At 44.3% G+C, this 26,011-nt stretch overlaps 1 protein-coding gene across 1 annotated transcript; it reads right to left on the bottom strand.

The window, feature by feature from the left end:
* Window positions 1–3,401: 3,401 nt before the first annotated feature.
* LOC139180946 (rhox homeobox family member 2-like) lies at window positions 3,402–21,225 on the bottom strand. Its single transcript, XM_070783580.1, has 4 exons — window positions 20,903–21,225; window positions 20,348–20,738; window positions 7,514–7,559; window positions 3,402–4,290 (listed from the first exon to the last, which is right to left on the bottom strand). The coding sequence occupies exons 1-4, from the start codon at window positions 21,006–21,008 to the stop codon at window positions 3,907–3,909; spliced, it is 927 nt and encodes a 308-aa protein (XP_070639681.1). The 5' UTR covers window positions 21,009–21,225; the 3' UTR covers window positions 3,402–3,906.
* Window positions 21,226–26,011: the final 4,786 nt, after the last annotated feature.

Genomic DNA, 26,011 nt, shown 5'->3' with positions numbered 1-26,011 from the left:
TGGAAAAACCAGAGCTTTGACTAGATAGGTCTTTGGCAGCAAAGTAATGTCTCTGCTTTTTAATATGCTGTCTAGGTTGGTCAGCGCTTTTCTTCCAAGGAGGAAGCGTCTTTTAATTTCATGGCTGAAGTTACTATCTGCAGTGGTTTTGGAGCCCCAAAAGATAAGTTTGTTACTGTTTCCATTGTTTCCCCATCTATGTGCCATGAAGTGATGGCATGCTCTTCCTTTTTTGATTGTTGAGTTTTAAGCCAGCTTTTTCACTCTCCTCTTTGACTTTCATCAAGTGGTCTTTAGTTCCTCTTCACTTTCAGCCATAGGGGTGGTCATCTGCATATTTGAGGTTATTGATATTTCTCCTGGCAATCTTGATTCCAGCTTGTGATTCATCCAGCCTGGCATTTCGCAGGATGTACTCTGCATATAAGTGAAATAAACAGGGTGACAATCTACTCGTTTCCCAATTTGGAACCAGTTTATTGTTCCATGTCTGGTTCTAACTGTTGCTTCTTAATCTGCCTACAGATGTCTCAGGAAGCAGGTAAGGTGGTCTGATATTCCCATCTCTCGAAGAATTTCCCACAGTTTGATGTGATCCACACAGTCAAAGGCTTTGGCATAGTCAATAAAGCAGAAGTAGATGTTTGTCTGGAATCCGCTTGCTTTTTCTATGATCCCACGGATGTCGGCAATTTGATCTCTAGTTCCTCTGCCTTTTCTAAATCCAGCGTGAACATCTGGAGGTTCTCAGTTCACATACGGTTGAAGCCTAACTTGGGGAATTTTGAGAAATAACATTGCTAGCATGTGAGATGAGTGCAACTGAGTGGTAGTTGGAACACTCTTTTGCATTGCCTTTCTTTGAGATTGGAATGAAAACTGACCTGTTCCAGTCCTGTGGCCACTGCTGAGTTTTCCTAATTTGCGGGTGCATTCAGTGCAGCACTTTCACAGCATCATCTTCAGGATTTGAAATAGCTCAGCTGTTGCCATAGCAGCACTCAAACTTTCCATCTGAAAACCCTAGGAAACAGGGAGTCATAAACTCCTTCTGAGGCTTCTGCTGCAGCTGCTTGCAGGTTGGATGGCCACTCAGGTATTTATTTATTTTTCATTGAAGGATAATTGTTTTACAGGATTCTGTTGGTTTCTGCCCAACATCAACATGAATCAGCCATAGGTGTACATATGTCCCCTCCCTCTTGAATCTCCTTCCCACTTCCCTCCCCATCCCACCCCTCTAGGTGGTTACAATGCCCCTGTTTGAGTTCCCTGAGTCATACAGCAAATTCCCAATGACTATCTACTTTACATATGGTAATATATGGTTCCATGTTCCTCTCTGTATGCATCATGCCTTCACTAAGGTATTGAGGGTTAGTAAGAGAGGGCTCCTCAAAAGTCATCGGCAGTGGTTCTCCCCATTCATCACCCAGACCCCAAACTTGACCATGCTCTTGACCTTTCACACCCATTCTGCCAAATAGCCTCTCATCAGGAAGGTAAAGGGAGAAAAGGAACTAGGAAAGGACAGGGCGTGCTGCTGTGCTAAGTCGATTCAGTCGTGTCCAACTCTCTGTGACGCCATGGACTGTAGCCCAGCAGGTTCCTCTGTCCATGGGATTCTCCAGGCAAGGATATTGGAGTGGGTTGCCATGCGTTCCTCCAGGGCATCTTCCTGAGCCAGGGATGGAACCCCAGTCTCTTGTGTCTCTGGGAGAGTTCTTTACCCCTAGCACCACCTGGGAAAGGCCCTTAGGAGAGAGGATCAAGAATGATTTCTCTCACTCATATGTGAGGATAAAATCCCAGCCTTTTCCTTCTCATGTTGGAGCACGGGGCTCCACGAGGGGGTTCTAAATAGGACCTTTCCATAAACAAACACCCTGCCTCATTGGCTTGGCCTTGGACGTCTTGGATTTGGCTCCAAGTCAATTCATCAAAAGCCATCCTTTTACCAAAAGTCAAGACACAATGACCAAATGAACAAGTGGGTCACTCTTTGAAGGATTAAGTTATTATATGTGACTAATGTGCCAGAGCTTACCAAACTTACTGACCTACCAAAAACTTTGTTGTTTTATGTATTTATTTCAACTTGCTACGTAACATACAAAAACGCACATATTTAATGTATATATTTTGACAAGTTTGGACATATATACTGGAGAAGACAATGGCACCCCACTCCAACTCTTGCCTGGAAAATCCCATGGAGCCTGGTAGGCTGCAGTCCAAGGGGTTGCTAAAAGTCGGACACGACTGAGTGACTTCACTTTCACTTTTCACTTTCGTGCATTGGAGAAGGAAATGGCAACCCACTCCAGTGTTCTTGCCTGGAAAATCCCAGGGACGGGGGAGCCTGGTGGGCTGCCGTCTATGGGGTCACACAGTTTCGGACATGACTGAAGAGTCTTAGCAGCAGTAGCAGTAGCAGGATATATGTACAAAACCATGATACCATCACAATGTTCTTATTTGTTTGAAGAGAAGAAATAATCTGTTTAAAATATTCTACTTATTTATTTTTCCGCGCTGGGTCTTTGCTGTGGCAGGAGAGATCTTCCATTTCATTGCAGTGTGGGGGCTCTTTAGTTGCAGCATGTGAACTCTTAGTTGCTGGGTGTGGCATCCAGCTCCTTGACCAGTGTTCCAACCCGGGCCTCCAGCATTGGGACTGCAGAGTCCCAGCCACTGAACCACCAGAGAAGTCCCAATGCTGTTATTTTTAAATCCAGAGTTTAATGCGGTTTTCTTTGGGCAAATTGGCATGGCCAAGGGCTGGAGAGAGCCAGTTCCATAAGGTTCTGGGCCTGGACACTCCCCCTCCCCATTCTTTAGTCCCTCCTTCCTCTGGGATAGGCAACTGGAGAAGACTCTCTTCCTCTGCCAGCAAATGATCCCCTCCCCCACCCCAACCCCCAGCTACAACCCCAACCCCCAACTTGGCTGATGGCCTGCTCCTTCTCCTCACATACCCTTTCCTGGGTGGTTTCTACCTGGGAATTCCATTTGAAGAAGAAAGGCAAGGTCTTCCTGCTTCTCTTAAATAATGTGATTATCCTGCATCAGTGCTCAGGGACCACCCCTCCTGGCTTGAGGCAGCACTCAACCAAGAGCCTTCTTTGCAGTATTAAATTAGCTGGAACCCAGGTTCTCCCCAGGATGTTGAAGGTGACAAAATATATCTGAAGGCCACATGATCAACTCTGAGCTGGGGAAGGAGGGCTAAGTTTTCCACCTCTGGGAGAGGGGAAATGTCTCACACTGGCCTAGACAGAGTTTCCTCTTGCATTTCCTCTACAGAGCCAGGAACTCCCCCTGCTGCTGGAGTGGTTTCCATCTGCGCCCCCACCCCACCCCGCATATCCTCCGCAAAAGGGAAGGTGGTGAACAGAACTGGGAGAGAACCAGATGAACACCCAGCTCCCTCTCCTCCATAAAGCCCTATGAGCAGCCCCTGTAAAAGTGGCCCTTGGGGTCCTTGCCTCTGGGAACACACTCTCCTTCCTTGGAGACTCAAGCGACCCGTCTTGCACATCTAGGTGGTCCCAGTGGTGCAGGGTGGGGGAAGGACGGGTGTTGGAGATGAGGGTGGAAGCGAATGGATGGGTCTCGGTACACCCCTCCTGGGCACGTGGGAAACTTCAGAGATGTGTGTGGCTTACTGATGGTGACTGTGGAGCAGCAGTTTCCATCAGATGCACTAACCCCATGTGACACACAGAACAAATATGCAGAGAATTCACTACTTTATTGAAAACACAGAAAACGGGCCCTAAAATAGTGGGTCAGTGACTCAGCATGTGTATGTAAGACACATGGCAGGCACTTGGCGGGCCCTGTGTGCTTGATGCTGAGGTATCGGAACTTCAATCTGGCTCAAAGGCACTTTCGACAAAGCTGTCATGGAGACCATTCAAGAGGAAACGGGGCTACAGAAAGGCCACCGGTGGTAGGGGACCAGGCAAGGCCGTGAGGGCAGCCGGAGTGAATGGAGGCTGGTAGAATCCAGGGCAGAGGAGGCAGAAACAGAGGGGGTAAGGGCAGCATGGGCATCAAGGGTGGCACGGGTGGCATCAAGGGGGGCACGGGCGGCAAGGGCATCACGTCCAGGGGCATCGGCTCCAGAGGGACCCAGACCCAATCCGGCTCCTGAACGAGGACGGTGTTGCAGGGTCCACCCCTGTTGCTGACCACACGGTGGGCCGGGAGCAGGGGCGGCGCATCTCTGAACCTCAGTGCTCTCTGATATTTCCTCCACTTGGCCCTTCTATGATTAAACCACACCTCCAGTCAGAGAGAAAAAGGGGGCTGGGTTAGTACATGGACCAGTTAATGTCAGACAGGAAAAAACAGAGCAGGGTAATCTTGGTGACTTGAAGATGGGAAGCTACACCAGGAGAAGAAGCTATTTCCTTCTGGTTAAAATTTTTTAGGACATTTACTTAAAGGCCGTCCCATCAGCCCCCCTACCCCCCACCCCCAGCAAGTGAGCACTGATGATGTGCCTGGCTCTGGACTGGCTTCTCGCCTTGTCTCTCCTCCCACCTATTACTATTCGTGCCACTAACCCCACTCACTAGGCAGGTGCACCTTCGTGATGGGAGAAGTTGAGCACATGATAAAGTGGGTGCCTTTTAAAATCATACTGAGAGGAACGGGACCCATTTTGAATGACCCATCTTTGGTGCACAGTAAATAATCAATAGGCACGGGCTGGGTTTGTAAATAAAAGCTGTCCTCAGGGACTGCTGCGACGGTTATAGAGACGGAGCTGGTGTTGCCAGTGAGGTTTGGTCGTGGGGGCCCAGGGACTCTGTGGCTCGTCTGCTGACACCAGTGGAGTGCAAGCCCTGGACACAGCCTCAGTACCAGACTGCAGATCACAGAGGTTTAGACTGCTGCTGCTTAGTGGCTTCAGTCCGTCCGACTCTGGGCGACCCTATGGACTGCAGCCTGCCAGGCTCCTCTGTCCGTGAAACAAAGTCGGCCCAAAGTGACTAACATTCTTAAAATCTCGGCCGGCCAAGAGATGGCGGAGAGGACGCAACCACTGTTGCCTTTCTCAGCTCTGCACTCTCCACCCTGCCCCGCCCTCCAAATTTGCCCAGGCTCAGGACCCAGTCAGCTCCCTCTGCTCTGGGTGCGGCTGCAGGACCTTGGACCAGAGTCTCTCGTGCCCAGCACAGCCCTGCTCTCTAGGCGCTGCCTCTCAACCAGGAGAGCCTCATTGTCCCCTCAGGATTAAGGCAAGAGCATGCAACCTGCACATTAGGAAGAGAATTGATAAACACGTAGGTCAGGATTCACCAAATGGCTCCTTCCGAAATATGAGCCAACTTTCAACAACTGAAAGAAAAACCTGTGCTGTGGGTGCCACTGCTCCCTCAGCATCCCACTTGTTGGAATTACATCATATTTAATGTTTTTGGATGTTTTCACTCTGCAAGTTTTACATGAAACCAAAGGCCTCCTCTCTCTATCGCCTCATTTTTCCTCTCCCATCTTAGTATCTGGGCCCTTCTGATGCATGAATAGGTAGTCTTAAGGAGCCACATTAATAAAGCTCACTTTGGAGGTGGGGGGATAGAGTGTACCAGGGATCAAATCTGCATAAAGATAAACAAAATGCAAAACTGGCTAACTGAAGTGCTGGCGGCTACTACTTCCATATTCCCTGTATTGCTTTCATAGAGTAACTCTTGCTGTATGTGAAAACAAGGGGAGGTGTGCATTAAATATTTCTTTGGGAAGTTCGTGCCATAGAATTTGGAAATAGATGGGAACATTCTCTCTTTTCCCTTATTTGTTTCCTGTGGGTCCTGTTCCCCTTCAGAACTCCATTAAGAGACCACTATGTAAACCCCGGAGAAGCATGTCACCAGGTTTTCTCTCCCAGTGAGCTTGCTTTGCCTTCATGAGAGAGCAGAGGACGGGGCCTCCCAAGCCCTGGCCAGACCTGACTGTGAGCCCAGCCCCTGGCCTTAGGCTCCCAGCCTTGCTTTGCAGACTCCCACCCCCACCCCCACCCACATCCCCACCCCCACCCCCACCCCGACCAGGTCTGCAGCCCGCATCCTTCACTGCCCTCACACAGGGGCTCGGCAGCAAAGCGAATAATAAAACCTTCCTGATTTTTCTTCCTTCCTTTCTTAATTTTCTACTTTGAAAAAATATTCCCTTGATACAACTTACTCTGTTCAAAGAACAAATATTCAGTTTCTGTGCCTGGAGGTACCAAGTAAATGGGCAAGTACTTCAAATTAACACAAGTAAACTACTGGCTGAGAGCCATGGACCATGGGCCATCAGGGAGAAATTCTTCAAAACCAATCCCTGAAAACAGTATGAAAAGGGCAGAAAAAAATCCTTACACATTAGAAATTGCTCAAAATAATATTCACTCATACATCTGGTAGTTTCATAATGTTACATATATGCAGTATCTCCAATAAATATAGTAATAATGCCCAATTTTCAAAGACTCAACTTAAAATATATATATATATATATATATATATATATATACATATTTCAACAAATTCCTAAGGGTTGCAAACCTTTCCTTCATCTCCAACATAATGCACAACCTTCTATGTTAGCAATGTTTTCAGGCTGCACTTCAAACAATTTGAGAAAATTAAAATTTACAGCTGAAACTCTACACTGTTGTGAGTGTGAGTATGTGTGTGCTCAGTTGTGTCTGACTCTTTGCAACCCCACAGAGCCTGCCAGGCTCCTCTGTCCACGGTATTTTCCAGGCAAGAATACTGAAGCAGGTTGCCATTTCCTACTCCAGGAGGTCTTCCTAAAATAGGGATGGACCCCACGTCTCTTGTGTCTCCTGCGTTGCTCTACCAAACACACAAAAACAACAGCAGGAGGATCCGGCACTTGGAATTTTAAATCATGCCCCTCCCCATCAGTCTCAGCTAAACTAAACGTACGTTTGTTGCTCATATGTTGCGTCCTGAGGTGAATTATTCCCTTATCGAAATGCCTAAATATTTGAAAATTCACTCCTTGCAGAAAGAGCTGATGCCTGGCTTAAATATTTTAAAAAATTTACTATACATGGACCCCCTTGCATGCTTACTCGCTCAGTCGTGTCTGACCCTTTGTGACCCCATGGACTGTAGCCCACCAGGGCCCTCTGTCCATGGGGACTCTCCAGGCAAGAATATTGGAGTGAGTTGCCACTCAAGGGGTGGACCCCCTTAAAACCCAGCTATTTGGTGCATTAATTTGAATAATTCCCAAGTCAGACTCAGTCCCAACATGAGTCCACAGAGAATTGCCCCCTAAAGGATATCAGTGTTAGAAAGAGTTTACTTTACTGAAGAGGTATCTATTCTGGCCCCAAAGTCCAGAAGTTCCAATCTTACTTTCCAAACATAGTGAAGGCTACAAAAACAAACCAATCTGAGAATGTCCAGGACAAGGTATCCAGTTCCCAAAGTGGGTTTTAGAATGGCTGTTACGCCAAACTGCTTTTTTCCAGTTTACTCACCTGCATTCTATCTTCAGTCACTCCCATGCGTCTTGCAAGCTCCTGTCTGAGGGGGAAGAATTACAAATATTCAGCACTTGACATTATGCATGAAATGAAATGTATGTTGTACATTTCTCACTATTTAAGATATTTACTCAGAGAGTAGCCAAGATAACAGCATAAGAAAACTCTGAGCTTACTTCCTCCCTTGGGCACACCAAAATTACAACTATATACAGAGAAGTTATTGATGAGAATGACCTGAAAGATGAGCAGACAAGATCTTCCACAACTACAGATATGAAGAAGGAGACACAATAAGATGGACAGGAAGGGTGGAGAAGGGGTATAGTCAAGACTCACACCCACAGGTCGGCAACCCGTATGTCCTGGGCTTAGTCGCTCAGCTGTGTCCCACTCTTTGGGACGCCATGGACTGGATCCCACCAGGCTCCTCTGTCCATGGGGATTCTCCAGGCAAGAAAACTGGATTGGATTGCCAAGCCCTCCTCCAGGGGATCTTCCCAACCCAGGAGTCAAACCCAGGTCTCCTGCATTGCAGGTGGATTCTTAACCATCTGAGCCACCAGGCAACCAGTATACAGGAGGATAGAAGTCAATGGCAACCCACTCCAGTATTCTTGCCTGGAGAATCCCATGGACGGAGAAGCCTGGTAGGCTACAGTCCACAGGGTCCCAAAGAGTCGGACACGACTGAGCGATGTCACTTACTTACTTACTTAATTATAATTGAAGAGATTCACCACAAAAAGCACGGTGTCTGAGCACACTAGATTTCCTAGCCTGGGGTCCTGAGCTGGGAAGATAAGCCCTCGGAACATTTGGCTTTGAAGGCCAGCAGGGCTTCCTTTCAGGAGATCCAGGAGCTGTGAGAAACTGAGACTCCAGTCTGAAAGGGTGAACCCCAAATGTCACATGCTCCGGGACCCAGGGCAGAAGCAGTGATTTGAAAGGAGCCTCGATCAGACCTACCTGTTGATCTGGAGAATCTCCTGAAGAGGCAAGAAACAACTACAGCTTACCCTGGGGACACAGATGCTGGCAGCAGCCATTTTAAGGTGTTTGTTGGACCGTGAGCACTCTGCTGCTGGCAAGGGCCAGTTTGAAATCCTCCCTCTAGATTATTAGTATTGTGACCCAGCCCTCCCCCCAGTCTATTGGCACTAATCCTGGCACACCCCAAACCAAGCCGCTAGCCAGGCAGGGTCACAGCCTCACTCAGCAACAAGTCATTTGCCATAGGAGCTTCTGAGTCCCCAGTCACCCAAGAACCACGCTTGCCCACCAGAGGTCCCAGGACCCAGCCCCAAACACCGGTGGGCCAGCAGCCTATGCACTAGGCAATGCCTGGTAACCACCAGACCAGGGGTCCACCCATGGTACTCAGCCCACCACAATGGAAGGGCTCATGCAGCCCATATAGAAAGCACTCCTGGAGCATATAGCTCTGATGACCAGAGGAAGTGACAGAGTGTATTTAATGTGACCAAAGGGGGAAAATCTACAGCAAAGAATACTCTACCTGGAAAAGCTATCATTCAGAGTTGAAGAAGAGATAAAGACTTTTAGAGACAAGTAAAAGTTAAGTGTTCAACAGCACAACACATGCTTTACAAGAAATGTTAAAAGAACTTGTCTAAACAAAAAATAAAAGGCTATTAACACAAATAAAAAAGAATAAAAAGTAAAGTTATACGCTTTTACACAGCAAAGGAAGCCATAAAGAAAACGAAAGTCCACAGGTTTACAAAATAGAACAAAGTATTCATGAATGATGCAATCGGCATGAGCTAAATTTTCAAAATATGCAAACAGCTCATACAACTCAATAACAACAACAAAAACAACCCAATCAAAAAAATGAGAAGACCTAAATAGACATTTCTCCAAAGAAGACATGTGTGCGTGTGTGGGCACATATGTGCTCTATCGTGTCCAACTCATTGTGAATGTATGGGACTGTAGCCCCAGGACAAGAATCCATGTGGTCACAAAGAGTTGGACACAAATGTGCGCACACACAGACGTGTCTTCTTTGGAGAAATCTCTGTTTTGGTCTTCTGCCCCTTTTTTGATTGGGTTGGGTTTTTGTTGCTGTTGTTATTAAGTTGTATGAGCTATTTCTGTAGTTTGGAAATTATGCCCAGACATTTTTTCATAGAAGTCATATAGATGGCCATCAAGCACATGAAAAGATTCTCAACACTGCTCTTCCCACATCTGGGCATATATCTAGAAAAGAGCAAAATTCTAATTAAAAAAGATACACATACACCGATGTTCATAGTGGCACTGTTTACAACAGCTAAAACATGGAAGCACTCTAAGTGTTCATCAACAGATGAATGGATAAAGATGTGGTATGTATATACAATGGAATATTACTCAGCCATAAAAAGAAGGAAATTCTGCCATTTGTGACCATGTGGGTGCACCTGGATAGTGTTAGACAAAGTGAATTAATTCCAACAACGACAAACATTATAAGATACCTCTTACGTTCAGAATCAAAAAACAGTAAAATGAACTCTTTTACAAAACAGAAACAGACTCACAGAGGTAGAAAACAAATTTATGGTTACTGAGGAGAGAGAATAAATTGGGAGTATGGGATTAACAGATGCACACAACCATACATAAAATAGATAAACAAGAAGGATTTACCGCATAGCACAGGGAAGGTTATTCAGTATCTTATAATAAACTGTAATGGAAAAGAATGTGGAAGAGAATACATATACAAACATATGTATATGTAAGCATAACCGAATACACTAGCTATATAAACCTCATGGTAACCACAAACCAAAAATCTATAATGGACACACATACAACAAAAGAGAAAGGAATCCAAACATTACACTAAAGAAAGCCATCAAATCACAAAGGAAGAGAGCAAAGAAGAAGAAAAGAACAAAAAGAAAAGAATTAACAAAATGGCAGAAAATATATACCTATCAATAATTACTTTAAATATACATGGAATAAATGCTTCAATTAAAACACACAGACTGGCTGACTGGACACAGAAACAAATCCCACATACACACTGCCTACAGGAGTCTCCCTTCACATCTAAATACTCAGACAAAAAGTGAGAGGATGGAAAAAGGTATCCCATGCAAATGTAAATCAAAAGAAAGCTGGGGTAGCAACACTTGTATCAGATAAACTAGTCTTTCAAACAGAGACCATAACAAGAGAGAGACATTACATAACGAACATAGAATCAACTCAAGAAGATGTAACAACTGTAAATATATAGGCACCCAACATAAGAGCACCTATGTTGAGTACAGTAGGTACTAACAAACATAAAGGAGAAACTGACAGTAAACATGGTATTCAGGACTGTGACACCCCACTTACATCACCGGACAGATCATCCAGACAGAAAATCAATAAGAAAACACTGACCTCAAATGACATATTACACTTAATGGACTGATAGAGCATCCCATCCAAAAGCAGCAGAATACATGTTGACGTTTTAGGAATGTCGACATTTTAGGAATCAGTGAACTAAGGTGGACTGGAATGGGTGAATTTAGCTTGGATGACCATTATATCTACTACTGTGGGCAGGAACCCCTTAAAAGAAAAGGAGTAGCCATCACAGTCAACAAAGGAGTCCGAAAGGAAGTACGTGGATTAAATCTCAAAAACAACAGAATGATCTCTGTTCATTCCCAAGGCAAACCATTCAATATCACAGTAATCCAAGTCCATGCCCTGACCAGTAATGCTGAAGAAGCTGAAGTTGAATGGTTCTATGAAGACCTACAAGACCTTCTAGAACTAACAGCCCAAAAAAGATGTCCTTTTCATTATAGGGGACTGGAATGCAAAAGTAGAAAGTCAAGAGATACCTGGAGTAACAGTCAAATTTGGCCTTGGAGTACAGAATGAAACGGGGCAAAGGCTAACAGAGTTCTGCCAAGAGAATGCACTGGTCATAGCAAACACCCTCTTCCAACAACACAAAAGAAGACTCTACACATGGACATCACCAGATGGGCAATACCAAAATCAGACTGATTATATTCTTTGCAGCCAAAGACAGAGGAGTTCTATACAGTCAGCAAAACCAACACTGGGAGCTGACTGTGGCACAGATCATAAACTCCTTATTGGCAAATACAGACTTAAATTGAAGAAAGTAGGGAAAAGCACTACCCCATTCAGATATGACCTAAATTAAATCCCTTACAATTATACAGTGGAAGTGACAAATAGATTCAAGGGATTAGATCTGATAGACAGAGTGCCTGAAGATCTATATGGACAGAGGTTCATGATATTGTACAGGAGGCAGGGATCAAGATCATCCCTAAGGCAAAAAAATGAAAAAGGCAAGATGGTTGTCTGAGGAGGCCTTAGAAACAGGCTATGAAAAGAAGAGAAGGGAAAGGCAAAGGAGAAAATGAAAGATATACCCATTTGGATGCAGAGTTCCAAAGAATAGCAAGGTGAGATAAGAAAGACTTCCTCAGCAATCAATGCAAAGAAATAGAGGAAAACAATAGAACTGGAAAGACTAGAGCTCTCTTCAAGAAAATTAGAGGGGGCGGTCCTAAGATGGCGGAGGAATAGGACGGGGAGACCACTTTCTCCCCCACAAATTCATCGAAAGAACATTTGAGAGCCGAGCAAATTCCACAGAATAACTTCTGAATGCTAGCAGAGGACATCAGGCACCCATAAAAGCAGCCCATTGTCTTCAAAGGGAGGTAGGACAAAATATAAAAGATAAAAAGAGAGACAAAAGAGGTAGGGATGGAGATCCGGCCAGGCAAGGGAGTCTTAAAAAAGAGAGAAGCTTCAAAACACCAGGAAATACTCTCTCCGGCGGGTCTGTGGCGAGCCTTGGAATCTCAGAGGGCAAAATAACCGGGAGGAAAAATAAATGAATAATCAAAACCCACAGATTATGTGCCCAACAGCAACTCCCAGCGGTGCAACAGCCCAGATGCTCACATCCCCCACTAGCAAGCAGGGGAGGGACAGGGAGGAGTGGGCACCAGATAACCACGATGGTGTGATCACTCACCTGGAGCCGGACATCCTGGAATGTGAAGTCAAGTGGGACTTAGGAAGCATCGCTTCCTACAAAGCTAGTGTAAGTGATGGAATTCCAGTTGAGCTATTTCAAATCCTGAAAGATGATGCTGTGAAAGTGCTGCACTCAATATGCCAGCAAATTCGGAAAACTCAGCAGTGGCCACAGGACTGGAAAAGGTCCAATCCCAAAGAAAGGCAATGCCAAAGAATGCTCAAACTACCGCACAATTGCAGTCATCTCACACGCTAGTAAAGTAATGCTCAAAATTCTCCAGGCTAGGCTTCAACAGTGCATGAATGATGAACTTCCAACAAGAGATCAAAGAGCCAACATCCGTTGGATCATCAAAAAAGCAAGAGAGTTCCAGATAAACATCGATTTCTGCTTTAATGATTATGCTAAAGCCTCTGACTGTGTGGATCACAATAAACTGTGGAAAATTCTTCAAGAGATGGAAATGCCAGACCACCTGACCTGCTTCCTGAGAAATCCGTATGCAGGTCAGGAAGCAACAGTTAGAACTGGACACGGAGCAACAGACTGGTTTCAAATTGGGAAAGGAGTTTGTCAACGCTGTATATTGTCACCCTGCTTATTTAACTTATATGCAGAGTACATCATGAGAAACACCGGGCTGGATGAAGCACAAGCTGGAATCAAGATTGCGAGGAGAAATATCAATAACCTCAGATATGCAAATGATACCACCTTTATGGCAGAAAGTGAAGAAGAAATAAAGAGCCTCTTGAAGAAAGTGAAAGAGGAGAATGAAAAAGTTGGCTTAAAACTCAACATTCAGAAAATTAAGAACCTGGCATCTGGTCCCATCACTTCATGTCAAATAGATGAGGAAACAGTGCAAATGGTGGCAGACTTTATTTTTTGGGTCTCCAAAATCACTGCAGATGGTGATTGCAGCCATGAAATTAAAAGACGCTTGTTCCTTGGAAGAAAAGTTATGACCAACCTAGACAGCGTATTACAAAGCAGAGACATTACTTGGCCAACAAAGGTTCATCTAGTCAAAGCTCTGGTTTTTCCAGTAGGCATGTATGAATGTGAGAGTTGGATGATAAAAGCTGAGCGCAGAAGAATCAATGCTTTTGAACTGTGATGTTGGAGAAGACTCTTGAGAGTCCCTTGGCCTGCAAGGAGATCCAAGCAGCCCATCCTAAAGGAAATCAGTCCTGAATATTCATTGAAAGGACTGATGCTGAAGCTGAAACTCCAATACTTTGGCCACCTGATGGGAAGAACTGACTCATTGGAAAAGACCCTGATGCTCGGAAAGATTGAAGGCAGGAGGCGACGGGGATGAAAGAGGATGAAATGGTTGGATGGCGTCACCGACTCAATGGACGTAAGTTTGAGTAAATTCCGGGAGTTGGCGATGGACAGGGAGGCCTGGCGTACTGCAGTCCATGGGATTGCGAAGAGTCAAACACGACTGAGCAACTGAACTGAACTGAACAGAACACATTCTCATGTGCACACGGAACATTCTCCACAAAACAAGTCTCAGTACATTTAAGAAAACTGAAATGGTATCAAGCATCTTTTCCAACTACAATGCTGTGGGACTAGAAATCAACTACAAGGAAAAAAGCTTAAAAAAACACAAACACATGGAGGCTAAACAAAATGCTACCGAACAATGAATGAGTCATTGAAGGAAAAAAAAAAAAAAAACGGCAACAAACGAAAATGAAAACACAATAATCCAAAATCTATGAGATGCACTAAAAGCAGTTTTCAGAGGGAGGTTTGTAGTAATTCAAGCTTTCCTCAGGAAATAAGAAAAATCTCACATAAGCAACCTAACTGCACACCTAAAGGAACTAGAAAAAGGAGAACTAACAAAGCCCAAAGTTAGTACAAGGGGGAAATCACAAAAATCAGAGAAGAAATAAATGAAATATATTTTATAATATATAAAATAGCAATGCAAATCAGAGTTGATTCTTTGAAAAGGTAAATAAAATTAATAAATCTGTAGCCAAACTCATCAAGAAAAAGAGGGTCCAAATCGATAAAATCAGAAATGAAAAAGAAAGTTACAATCAACACCACAGAAATACAAAGGATCATAAGAGACTACTATGAACAATTAATTAGACATCAGTAAAATGGATAACCTAGAAGAAATTAACAAATTCCTAGAAATGTCTAGTCTACCTAGACTGGAGCAAGAAGAAATAGAAAATTTGAACAGATCAATTACTAGTAATGAAACTGAATGGGAAAATTAAAAAGGATGTATTTATTTTACAGCAGCAGGAATACAGCCAATATCTTATAATAACTTTAAATGAAGAATAATCTATAAAAATTTTCAGTCCGTATGTTGCACATCTGAAACTAATAGAATATTTGAAATCAACTACACCTCAATAAAACAGACATCACTAATCACAAGAGAAATGCAAACCAAAACTACAATGAGATATCACCTCACACATGTCAGAATGGCTATCATCAAAAAGACTACAAATAACAAATGTTGGTAAGCTTGTGGAGAAAAGAGAACACTTGCACACTGTTGGTGGGAATGCAAATTGGTGCAGCCACTGTAGAAAACAGTATGGAGGTTTCTCAAAAAGTTAAAAACAGAACTACCGTATGACCCCGAAATTTCAATCCCGGGTATATATCTAAAAAAAAAGAAAAACTAACCCCAAAAGATACATGCACCCCAATGTTCATACCAGCATTATTCACGACAGCCAAGATATGGAAGGAACGTAAGTGTCCATCAACATAGGCATGGATAAAGAAGATATGGTATATACATACAACAGAATACTACTCAACATTAAAAAGAATGAAATTTTGCCATCTGCAACAACATGGATGGACTTGGAGGGTATTATGCTCAGTGAAATAAATAAGTAGGACAGAGAAAGGCAGATGGTGTATGATGCCACTTATATGTGGAATCTAAAACTGAAAACAAACTATTGAATATAACCAAAAAAGAAGCCTCACAGATATAGAGAATAACCTAGTGGTTACCAGTGAGGAGAGACAGGAGAGAGGGACAAGATAGGGGTAGTGGATTGATACGTACAAACTACTATGTATAAAATAAATAAGCTACAAGGATACCTTGTACAGCACAGGGAATACAGCCAGTATTTCATAAGAACTATAGTGGAGTACAACCTTTAAAAATTGCGAATCACTATGTTGTACACCTAAAACATATAATATCGTATATCAACTATTCCTCAATTTTTTAAAAAAGATAACTTTAAAGTCTCCACCAAAAATCTATTAGAACTAATAAATGAATTCAGTACAGTTTCAGGATTCAAGATTAATATACAGAACTGTGTTGCTTTTTTTCTATACACTTAATAATAAGCTATCAGAGAAAGCAAGAAAACAATCCCATTTAAAATAGCATTGAAAAGAGTAAAATTTGAAATAGCATTAAAAAGAATACCTAAGAATAATCTTAACCAAGGAGGTTTGGTTTCACCAAAGGAAGTGAAATAAACTTTCACCAAGTGAAAGACCTATACTCTGAAAACTATAAAACACTGCTGAAGGAATTTAAAAATTATACAAAGAAATGGAAAGATAATCTATGTTCTTGGATTGGAAGAATTGATATCACTAAAATATCCATACAACCCAAAGCAATCTACAGATTTAATGCAAGCCCTATCAAAATACATGACAGGGAAGGAAATTTAAAAAAAGAGGGGCTATGTGTATATGTATAGCTCATTCATTTTGCTTTACTGGAGAAACTAATACAACATTGTAAAGCAACTATACTCCAATAAGAAATAATTAAAAAAACAAAAAGAACCTACAAAAAAGTGAAATACATGACATTGTTTACCCAACAATAAATTCACCCAAAGAATAAATAATCCTGAGATTTATGTGAAACCACAAAGGACCCCCAAATGGCCAAAGTCATCTTGAGAAAAAAGAACAAAGCTAGAGGTTTCACACTCCCTGGCTTCAGACTATACCACAAAGCTATAGTCATCAATGCACTTCCCTGGCAGTCCAGTGGTTAAGACACCTGACACTGCCCTTTCACTACAGGGGGCTTGGGTTCGATCCCTGGTCAGAGATGATTCTGAATGCCATGGGGTGTAGCAAAAAAAAAAAAAAAAAAAAACTCAATATGGTACTGGCATTAAAAACAGGCACACAGATCACGAGAACAGACTAGAAAGCTCAGAAATAAACCCAAGTACTTATCGTCAATTAATCTATGACAAAGCAGGTAAGAATATACAACAGGGAAAACAGTCTCTTCAGTAAGTGGTGCTAGGAATACTGCACAGCTGCATGTAAAAGAAATTAGAACATTTTCTCACAGAACATTAAAAAATAAGCTCAAAATGGATTAATGACCTAAATGTAAGCCTACCAGGCTCCTCCCTCCATGGGATTCTCCAGGCAAGAGTACTGGAGTGGGTTGCCATTTCCTTCTCCAGGGGATCTTCCCGACCCAGGGATCGAACCCAGGTCTCCCGCATTTCAGGCAGACGCTTTAACCTCTGAGCCACCAGGGAAGCCCAAATGTAAGACTAGATACTATGAAACTCCTAGAGGAAAACAGGCAGAACACTCTTTGACATGAATCACAGCAATACTTTTTGGGATCTGTCTCCTAAGGCCAAAAAAAAAAAAAAAAAGCAAAAACAAACAAATGAGATCTAATTAAACTTAAAAGCTTTTTGCACAGCAAGGGAAACCATACACAAAACAAAAGGACAACCTACTGGATGGGAGAAAATTTTTGTAAAGGATATTACTGACAAGGACTTAATATCCAATTTTTACAAAAACAGGTCGGGCTTCCCTCATAGCTCAGTTGGTAAAGAATCCACCTGCAATGCAGGCGACCCTGGTTCTATTCCTGGGTTGGGAAGATCTGCTGGAGAAGGGATAGGCTACCCACCCCAGTATTCTTGGGCTTCCCTTGTATGGCCCAGCTGGTAAAGAATCCACCTGCAATGCAGAAGACCTGGGTTCGAGCCCTGGATTGGGAAGATCCCCTGTAGAAGGCAAAGGCTACCCGCTCTAGTATTCTGGCCTGGAGAATTCCATGGACTGTATAGTCCATGGGGTCACAGAGTCGGACACGACTGAGTGACTTTCACTCCACTTCATACAACTCAGTATCAAAAAACAAAGAACCTGATGCAAAAATGGGCAGAAGACCTGAATAGACATTTTGCCAAAGAAGATACACAGATGGCCAACAGACATATGAAAAAAAAAAAACAAAAAGCTCAACACTGTTAATCGTCAGAGAAACGCAAATCAAAACCATAATGAGATCACCTCATACCTGTCAAATGGCTATCATCAAAAGGATAACAAATGTTGGCAAGGATGTGGAGAAAAGGGAATCCTACACTGTGGGAATGTAAACTGGTGCAGCCACTATGGAAAACAGTATGGAGGTTTCTCCAAAAGACTAAAAGTAGAACTATCGTTCGATCCAGCAATTCCACTCTTGGGTAAATATCAAAGAAAACGAAAACAGTAATTCAAAATGATATTTGCACCTCAATGTTCACAGCAGCATTATTTACAACAGCCAAAATATGAAAGCAACCTAAGTGCCCAGTAACAGATACATGGATAAAGAAGATGATACAATGGAATACTTCTCAGTCATACAAATGAATGAAATTATGCTATTTGTAACAATGTGGATGGACCTAGAGAGTATTATGTTTAGTGAAATAAGTCAGACACAGAAAGACAAACACTGTATGATTTCACTTACATGTGGAATCTAATACATGAAACAAATGAACAAATGTAACTAAACAGAGACAAAATTATATATACAGAGAAAAAAAAACAAAAAACAGGTGGTTGTCTGAAAGGAGGGGTGGGGGGAGGAGAGAAATAGGTGAAGGAGATTAAGAGGTAAAAACTTCCAGTTGAAAAATAAATGAATAACTGGTATGAAATGTACAGTGTGGGGAATATAGTCAATAATTACAGAATATCTTTTATGGTGACAGACTCATGGTGATCATTTTTACATGTATAGAGATAATGAATCACTATGTTGTAGAACAGGAACTAACATACTGTTGTAGGTCAATTATACTTCAAAAGGAAACAAACTAAAAAAAGAGAGATTAGATTGGTGCTTACCAGAGGGAGTCAGGTGGGGGACCTGGGTGAAGGCAGTCAAAAGGTATAAATGAGATATAGGCAGTTCTAGACACCCAAATCAAGGGGCATCTTGAGTTTGACACTTGAGAAAGGGAGAAATTGGGCTGATTCTTAGAATTATCACACAGCAAAAGCCAACCGAACTTGGAGTAATCTGAACAAACTGAACAGAAAATACTGAGCCAAAGTTGATGCTATTCACCATCCCTTCTCAATAAATCATCTACCACCATGGAGGTTTCCATGATATGGTTTGCCTACAGCCTCTCCAATCAGTCCTTCTCTGTCTCTTGCAAATTTCTGTCACTCTTTCAATATGCCCTAGCTCAGTGAGTATACCACCTGCCATTCAGTTGGGCAAATCAGAAATTCAGATCTTTTTCTTAATCATTTCCTTTTACTCCTATGTCCAAACTACCATGAACTGCTATCAATTTACCTTCTAAATACCTCTTTAACCTGTTCACTTCTATCCATTACCACTACCTGGACCAACACACCATCACCTCTGGCCTTGCCTACTGAACAGCCTCCTAAGATCAAATCTCAGCCACATCCCAGCTGTGTGGATCTTGGGCAAGTCTCTTCACGTCTCTGGGCTTCAGTTTTTTAACAGGTGAAGCGGGGATAAAAAACAGTAGCTACCACATTCACATAGGGTTGTGAAGAGTCAATGACAATCTGTAGAAAACCCTTTAGGACCAGTGCTTAACACAGTAAGCGCAACGTAAATGATAGCTTTTAAAATTTTATCTGCATTCACAGACACTCAGCAATCCATTCATTCTCCACCCTGTAGCTTGCTTTAGGGACAATTCTACCTCAGGCACAAACTTTAAGGGTAACTAAAAATTCAGTAATTAAGATAAAGGATCTTTTAACGTAGTATTCCCTGGTGGCTCAGAGGGTAAAGCGTCTGCCTGCAATGCAGGAGACCTGGGGTCGATCCCTGGGTCAGGAAGATCCCCTGGAGAAGGAAATGGCAACCCACTCCAGTACTCTTGCCTGGAAAATCCCATGAACAGAGAAGCCTGGTAGACTACAGTCCATGGGATCGCAAAGAGTCGGACACGACTGAGCGACTTCACTTTCACTTTTCTTTCAATGTAGTATTTGGGCTTCCCTGGTGGCTCAGCTGGTGAAGCATCCTCTTGCAATGCGGGAGACCTGGGTTCAAAAGATCCCCTGGAGACGGGAACTGCTACCCACTCCAGTATTCTGGCCTAGAGAATTCCATGGACTATACAGTCCATGGGGTCCCAAAGAGTCTGACACGACTGAGCGACTTTCACTTTCACTTTCACGTTCAATGTAGTCTTTACGTTAATGCAAATATAATCCATGAATAACTGATGACGAATATTTCAAATCAAAGTAGAATCCAACCGCGCACGTACTCCACCATGCCTCAGGCGACTCATTTGTTAACTGTGGGCCGACAGTTTCCCCACGTGACTTATTCAAACTCCCCACCGTAATACTGCCTCGATCCCCACCGGGCAGAGGAGCCCCCGCCCCCGCCCCAGGCCCCGGGGTTTTCAACTCCGGAGCTGAGGACAGGGACCCGCTCGCCTCAGCCGGCGCCCCCAGAGCTGCCCGCTTACTGCATGGCCGCATCGAGATACGGAGTGCGGTGGAAAACTCCCTCCAGCTCCCGCAGCTGCTCCAGCGTGAAGGTGTGCCGGGAGAGTCGGTGGCGCCTGTCTGCCGCCTTCCGAACCTCGACGGCGGCTCCCGGGCGCTGCTCCTCCCCGCCCTTCTCTCCGTCTTCGCCGCCGCCCGCGCCCGCCTCAGCCTCTACCTCAGCCTTGGCCTCGCGGCTTTCCCCATCCGGGGGGCCCGCATCTCCCGCGCCCACATCGCCGCCTTCCTTTTCTTCTCCTTCTTCATATCCCGCCTCTTTCCCCTCCGCGGCTGCTCCCTGCTCAGGTTCGGACTGAGCCTTCGGCTCCTCTCCCCTCTCTCCAGGAAGCGAGACCTTCGCGGGCTCGGCCTCTGCAAGACAAGAAACCCAAAGCCAAAGATCAGGCCGTCGAGCGAGCCCGCTGAGGAAGAGGCAGGAACCCGCCGCGTCTGAGGAGGAATCCTCCCGCTCGCCCCTCCCTAGGGAAATTCGTTTCCAGGAACCCTGTGAACCGAGCGCCCAGCCTGCCACTGACCGTGAGCTTCTTCCCGATTCTCCTTGACCCCCAGCCTGAGGAAGCCCGCGACGGCCGCGTCGGTGTTGGCATCGGCATTGTGGCCACGCTGCGGCTGAGGCTTCATGTTCCGACCGCTGTCCAGGAGGCTGTGCCTTCAGCGGAGGCTGTCCTGGATCTCCCGAGACCCCGGCTCTGGACTCAGGGCTAGAAGCGGCGGCCCGCGATGTGGCACCGTTAGGCCTACTCTGGCGTCGGGTCAGGACTAGAGTCCGGATACACGCTCCCTGGGGGTTTATCATCGGTTGCTGGGGGTTGGGTCAGCTGAAGTGCGCATGCGGCAGGAGCTAGGCTGTCCTGGGGGCCGGGGCGGGGTGGGCAGGAGGTGCGGGGGCGGGGGAGACTCCAGGTGCGCACCACGGGGGGCGCTGGTAGGGAGCGTGAGTGAGAGCAGAACTCAGGCCCCCAAGTTGCAACTTAGCTGACCAAGGACTGCGCACTTGGTCTGGCGTCTTCCCAGACCAAGGGCCTGTGCCTGATTTGTGGACGGGAAGAGCAGGCCCTCACCCTAGCTCCGTAGACCTTGGAGAAACGTTTGGGGCCTATCTCCTGGCTCAGCCTGCCATATCCAGCAGCCAGAACTAAGGAGAAGCAATCAAACTAATACGTTCACCCCTTGGTGTCGCCAGGGACTGGTTCCGGGACACGCCGGTGATACCAAAATCTGCGCATGCTCAAGTCCCATAGCGGGCCCTCCGCATCTGCGGATGTGAAACCCACAGATGCGGAGGGCCGTCTGTTTGTTTACAGAAAAACAACAACAACAACAAAAAAAACAAAAAACAAAAAAACCCCCATGTATAAGTGGACCAGCTAGGCCTTTGCTTGCTCTGAGTTTTTGCAGTGAGGCTGAAGTCCGAGTCTGCCATACTCCAGTGGTCTCCAGGAGCAGGAGTACAGGGTTGGGTTTTCTGAGCAGGTGGGATGCTCAGATGCACTACGAAAACAAAACAAAACCCAGCCCACCCCCTTAAGAAAGGCCGTTAGCCTATTTTAGTAGCAAATCCACATCAAATTGCAAGTGTAGAAACCTGCACAGTGTTTAGAACACTCAAGAATGCTTATGGGGTACAGAGAGAGCCCCTTCCTTTTGTTTTTGCCTTTGTTGCAACTATGTATTGAGCTACATCTTTATAAACAGTTCCTATTCCTTCTGGCTGTAAATGCTCTATAGAGGTATACATGTCTCCTGTGGTGGACCCCTGTGGACATGGCTAAATTACCTGGTTTCTTGCAGCTGCCTCCCCCACCCCCTTATCTCGCCTCATTATGTTTTCTAGAAACCTTCCTGAGCCCTTGCTGAGGAATAAATAAATTTTACTTATTGTCAAATAAGAGAGAGCCAGGCCAGATTGCAGGCTCTATGATTTTTCCTTGAAGAAGTGTTTTACAGAGGCCCCAAGGCAACCCACTCCAGTACTCTTGCCTGGAAATTCCCATGGACGGATGAGCCTGGTAGGCTGCGGTCCATGGGGTCACTAAGAGTCAGGTACGAGTGAGCGACTTCACTATCACTTTTCACTTTCATGCATCGGAGAAGGAAATGGAAACCCACTCCAGTGTTCTTGCCTGGAGAATCCCAGGGAGGGAGGAGCCTAGTGGGCTGCCGTCTATGGGGTCGCACAGAGTCCGACACGACTGAAGCGACTTAACAGCATCAGCAAGACTTGTTAATATCCTAAATACTGAAAATAACTTCTAACAATGGGCCCTATACTTGAAAATGTACCTATCTTGTGTTATCTTACACAACCGTTTTTGCCCACCCCATTTGAGATCAGAATCCATATCATTTTTGTAGGCTCCTAAATGTATCATGGGACCGGGTCATCTCACCTACAGTGCCTAAGGCATAATGCCTTCTGCTTCATGTTTCTGGAGAGTGGGTAAGAAATTAACTAAAAAAGGGTTTGGTGACCAATTCTTTTTCAAAAAGATGGTAAGAGATGGCAATCTGATACCTCTTCCTGATTTTAACCAAGACGTTTCCTCCTCATGTTGGCCCGGATTGAGTTCATCAGGCCTCTGCCTCGCTTGGCTTGATAGCCTATGCACAATTTTGGCTTAATATTAGTTATCTCATGAGAGACCTATTAGAGTTTTCATCATGATTTGCATTAGACTGCCTGAGAATTCTATGACAGCTCAGGAAGTGTGTCCCTTCATAGCTCAGATTTCCACAGTGAATGTGTGTTTTCCCAACTGTAGTAACCCATGTGACCCTTGACAAACGTTGCCTTACTTTGGCATCAGGCATGGTAGTGTTTTTCTTTAAATTTTACTTAACTGCACACTTTTAAAACCTTAAATCCTGAATGGAGCCTCAAGTCATAACCACAAAACATGGTTTGATGTATTAGATTTATGGGAGTGAGGGGCCCTGGAGCCAGATTGTTGGCATCTAAATCCTGGCTGTGCTAACCATTTGCTAGCTGGCTAAACTGTTAGGTTTACTTATTCTCACTTAATCTTGGTCTCTACATCTGTAAAACGAGGATAGCAATAGGAACTACATCACCAGGGTATTGTGAGAATTAACTGAGATGATAAAGACAAAACGCTAGCAATGGCCATACTATGCTGTCCTACGTTTCTGACTTTAGTCAATTGTGTGGTTTATTTATTTATTCACAAAGGTCCATGAAAGAAGAGAGATGATGGTTATTCTCTGGAAGTTGGCAATGAGGACAGAGAGTTTTCTTGTCAACATGTCGCTGCCATGTTTTCGTCCCTATGTATGCTTCAGTCACTGAGGAAGGCTATCTTATATCTTATATCTGGGTATATCTTTCCTTTTCTCCTTTGCTTTTCGCTTCTCTTCTTTTCACAGCTATTTGTAAGGCCTCCTCAGACCTCAGCGATCAATGCAAAGAAAGAGAGGAAAACCATAGAATGGGAAAGACTAGAGATCTCTTCAAGAAAATTAGGATACCAAGGGAACATTTCATGCAAAGATGGGCTCAATAAAGGACAGAAATGGTATGGACCCAACAGAAGCAGAAGATTAGGAAGAGGTGGCAAGAATACACAGAAGAAATATACAAAAAAGATCTTCACGACACAGAAAATCACGATGGGGTGATCACTCACACTCAGCTAGAGCCAGACATCCTGGAATGTGAAGTCGAGTGGGCCTTAGGAAGCATCACTATGAACAGAGCTAGTGGAGGTGATGGAATTCCAGTTGAGCTATTTCAAATCCTGAGAGATGATGCTGTGAAAGTGCTGCACTCAATATGCCAGCAAATTCGGAAAACTCAGCAGTGGCCACAGGACTGGAAAAGGTCAGTTTTCATTCCAATCCCAAAGAAAGGCAATACCAAAGAATGCTCAAAGTACCACACAATTGCACTCATCTCACATGCTAGTAAAGTAATGCTCGAAATTCTCCAAGCCAGGCTTCAGCAATACGTGAACTTCCAGATGTTCAAGCTGGTTTTAGAAAAGGCGGAGGAACCAGGGATCAAATTGCCAACATCTGCTGGATCATCGAAAAAGCAAGAGACTTCCAGAAAAACATCTATTTCTGCTTTCTTGACTATGCCAAAGCCTTTGACTGTGTGGATCACAGTAAACTGTGGAAAATTCTGAAAGAGGTGGGAATACCAGACCACCTGACCTGCCTCTGGAGGAACCTGTATGCAGGTCAGGATGCAACAGTTAGAACTGGACATGGAACAACAGACAGGTTCCAAATAGGTAAAGGAGTACGTTAAGGCTGTATATTGTCACCCTGCTTATTTAACTTATATGCAGAGTACATCATGGGAAACACTGGGCTGGAAGAAGCACAAGCTGGAATCAAGATTGCCGAGAGAGATATCAACAACCTCAGATACGCAGATGACACCACCCTTATGGCAGAAAGTGAAGAAGAACTAAAGAGCCTCTTGATGAAAGTGAAAGAGGAGAGTGAAAAAGTTGGCTTAAAGCTCAACATTCAGAAAACTAAGATCATGGCATCCGGTCCCATCACTTCATGGCAAATAGATGGGGAAACAGTGGCTGACTTTATTTTTAGGGGCTCCAAAATCACTGCGGATGGTGATTGCAGCCATGAAATTAAAAGACGCTTGCTCCTTGGAAGGAAAGTTATCACCAACCTAGAAAGCATATTAAAAAGCAGAGACATTACTTTCCCAACAAAGGTCCGTCTAGTCAAGGCTATGGTTTTTCCAGTGGTCACGTATGGATGTGAGAGTTTGACTATAAAGAACGCTGAGGGCCGAAGAATTGATGCTTTTGAACTGTGGTGTTGGAGAAGACTCTTGCGAGTCCCTTGGACTGCAAGGAGATCCAAACAGTCCATCCTAAAGGAGATCAGTCCTAGGTGCTCATTGCAAGGACTGATGTTGAAGCTGAAACTCCAATACTTTGGCCACCTGATGCAAAGATCTGACTCACTGGAAAAAACCCTGATGCTGGGAAATATTGAGGGCAGGAGAAGAAGGGGACGACAGAAGATGAGATAATTGGATGGCATCACCGACTCAATGGACATGGATTTGGGTGGACTCCGGGAGTTGGTGATGGACAGGGAGGCCTGGCGTGCTGTAGTTCATGGGGTCGCAAAGAGCTGGACACGACTGAGTGACTGAAGTGAACTGAAGAGAAGGTTCAGGTAAGGAAGTTCCATAATTTACTAGATGTTAAGAAATTATGTAATCATGCAGTGGCTCTTTTCTAACCAATTATGCAACAGCTCTTTCTAAACCCTCCCCAAATTATCATAGTACATAATCGCACTATTCTTTGTGGATAACCTTAGCTAGACTCTATAGAACCACTAGATCACTTTACCAGATTTACAAGGTAGTTTTAACAAAGATCCAAGATATAACTGAGCTAAACAGAACACTGCAGCAACAATAAAAATCTCCATCTATAATATCTCAAGAGTTCCTTTCTGGGAGTAGCTGTGATGACTTATTTTATTAAACAACTTGACCTAGCCATAGGGTGTTCAGATATTGGTGAAACATCATACTGGGTGTGTTCATGAGTGTGTTTTTTGAATGAGATGAAGGTTTGAATGGGTAGATTGAGCAACGCTGATTGCTTTCCCTAATG

Source organism: Bos indicus, chromosome X, assembly GCF_029378745.1.
Source record: "Bos indicus isolate NIAB-ARS_2022 breed Sahiwal x Tharparkar chromosome X, NIAB-ARS_B.indTharparkar_mat_pri_1.0, whole genome shotgun sequence".
In the NCBI taxonomy this organism is placed as follows: domain Eukaryota; kingdom Metazoa; phylum Chordata; class Mammalia; order Artiodactyla; family Bovidae; genus Bos; species Bos indicus.
Note: the sequence above shows the minus strand (reverse complement) of the source record. Positions and strands in the feature narration are given on the sequence as shown.

What these genes read in the sequence shown, in the direction of transcription:
- LOC139180946 (XM_070783580.1), bottom strand. Translation starts at nt 21,008, where the DNA reads ATGAAGCCTCAGCCGCAGCGTGGCCACAATGCCGATGCCAACACCGAC. An exon ending in TATCTCGATGCGGCCATGCA is followed by an intron (nt 7,560 to 20,347) that starts GTAAGCGGGCAG and finishes CTTCCCCCTCAG; the next exon opens with ACAGGAGCTTGCAAGACGCA. An exon ending in TGACTGAAGATAGAATGCAG is followed by an intron (nt 4,291 to 7,513) that starts GTGAGTAAACTG and finishes CTCTGACTGGAG; the next exon opens with GTGTGGTTTAATCATAGAAG.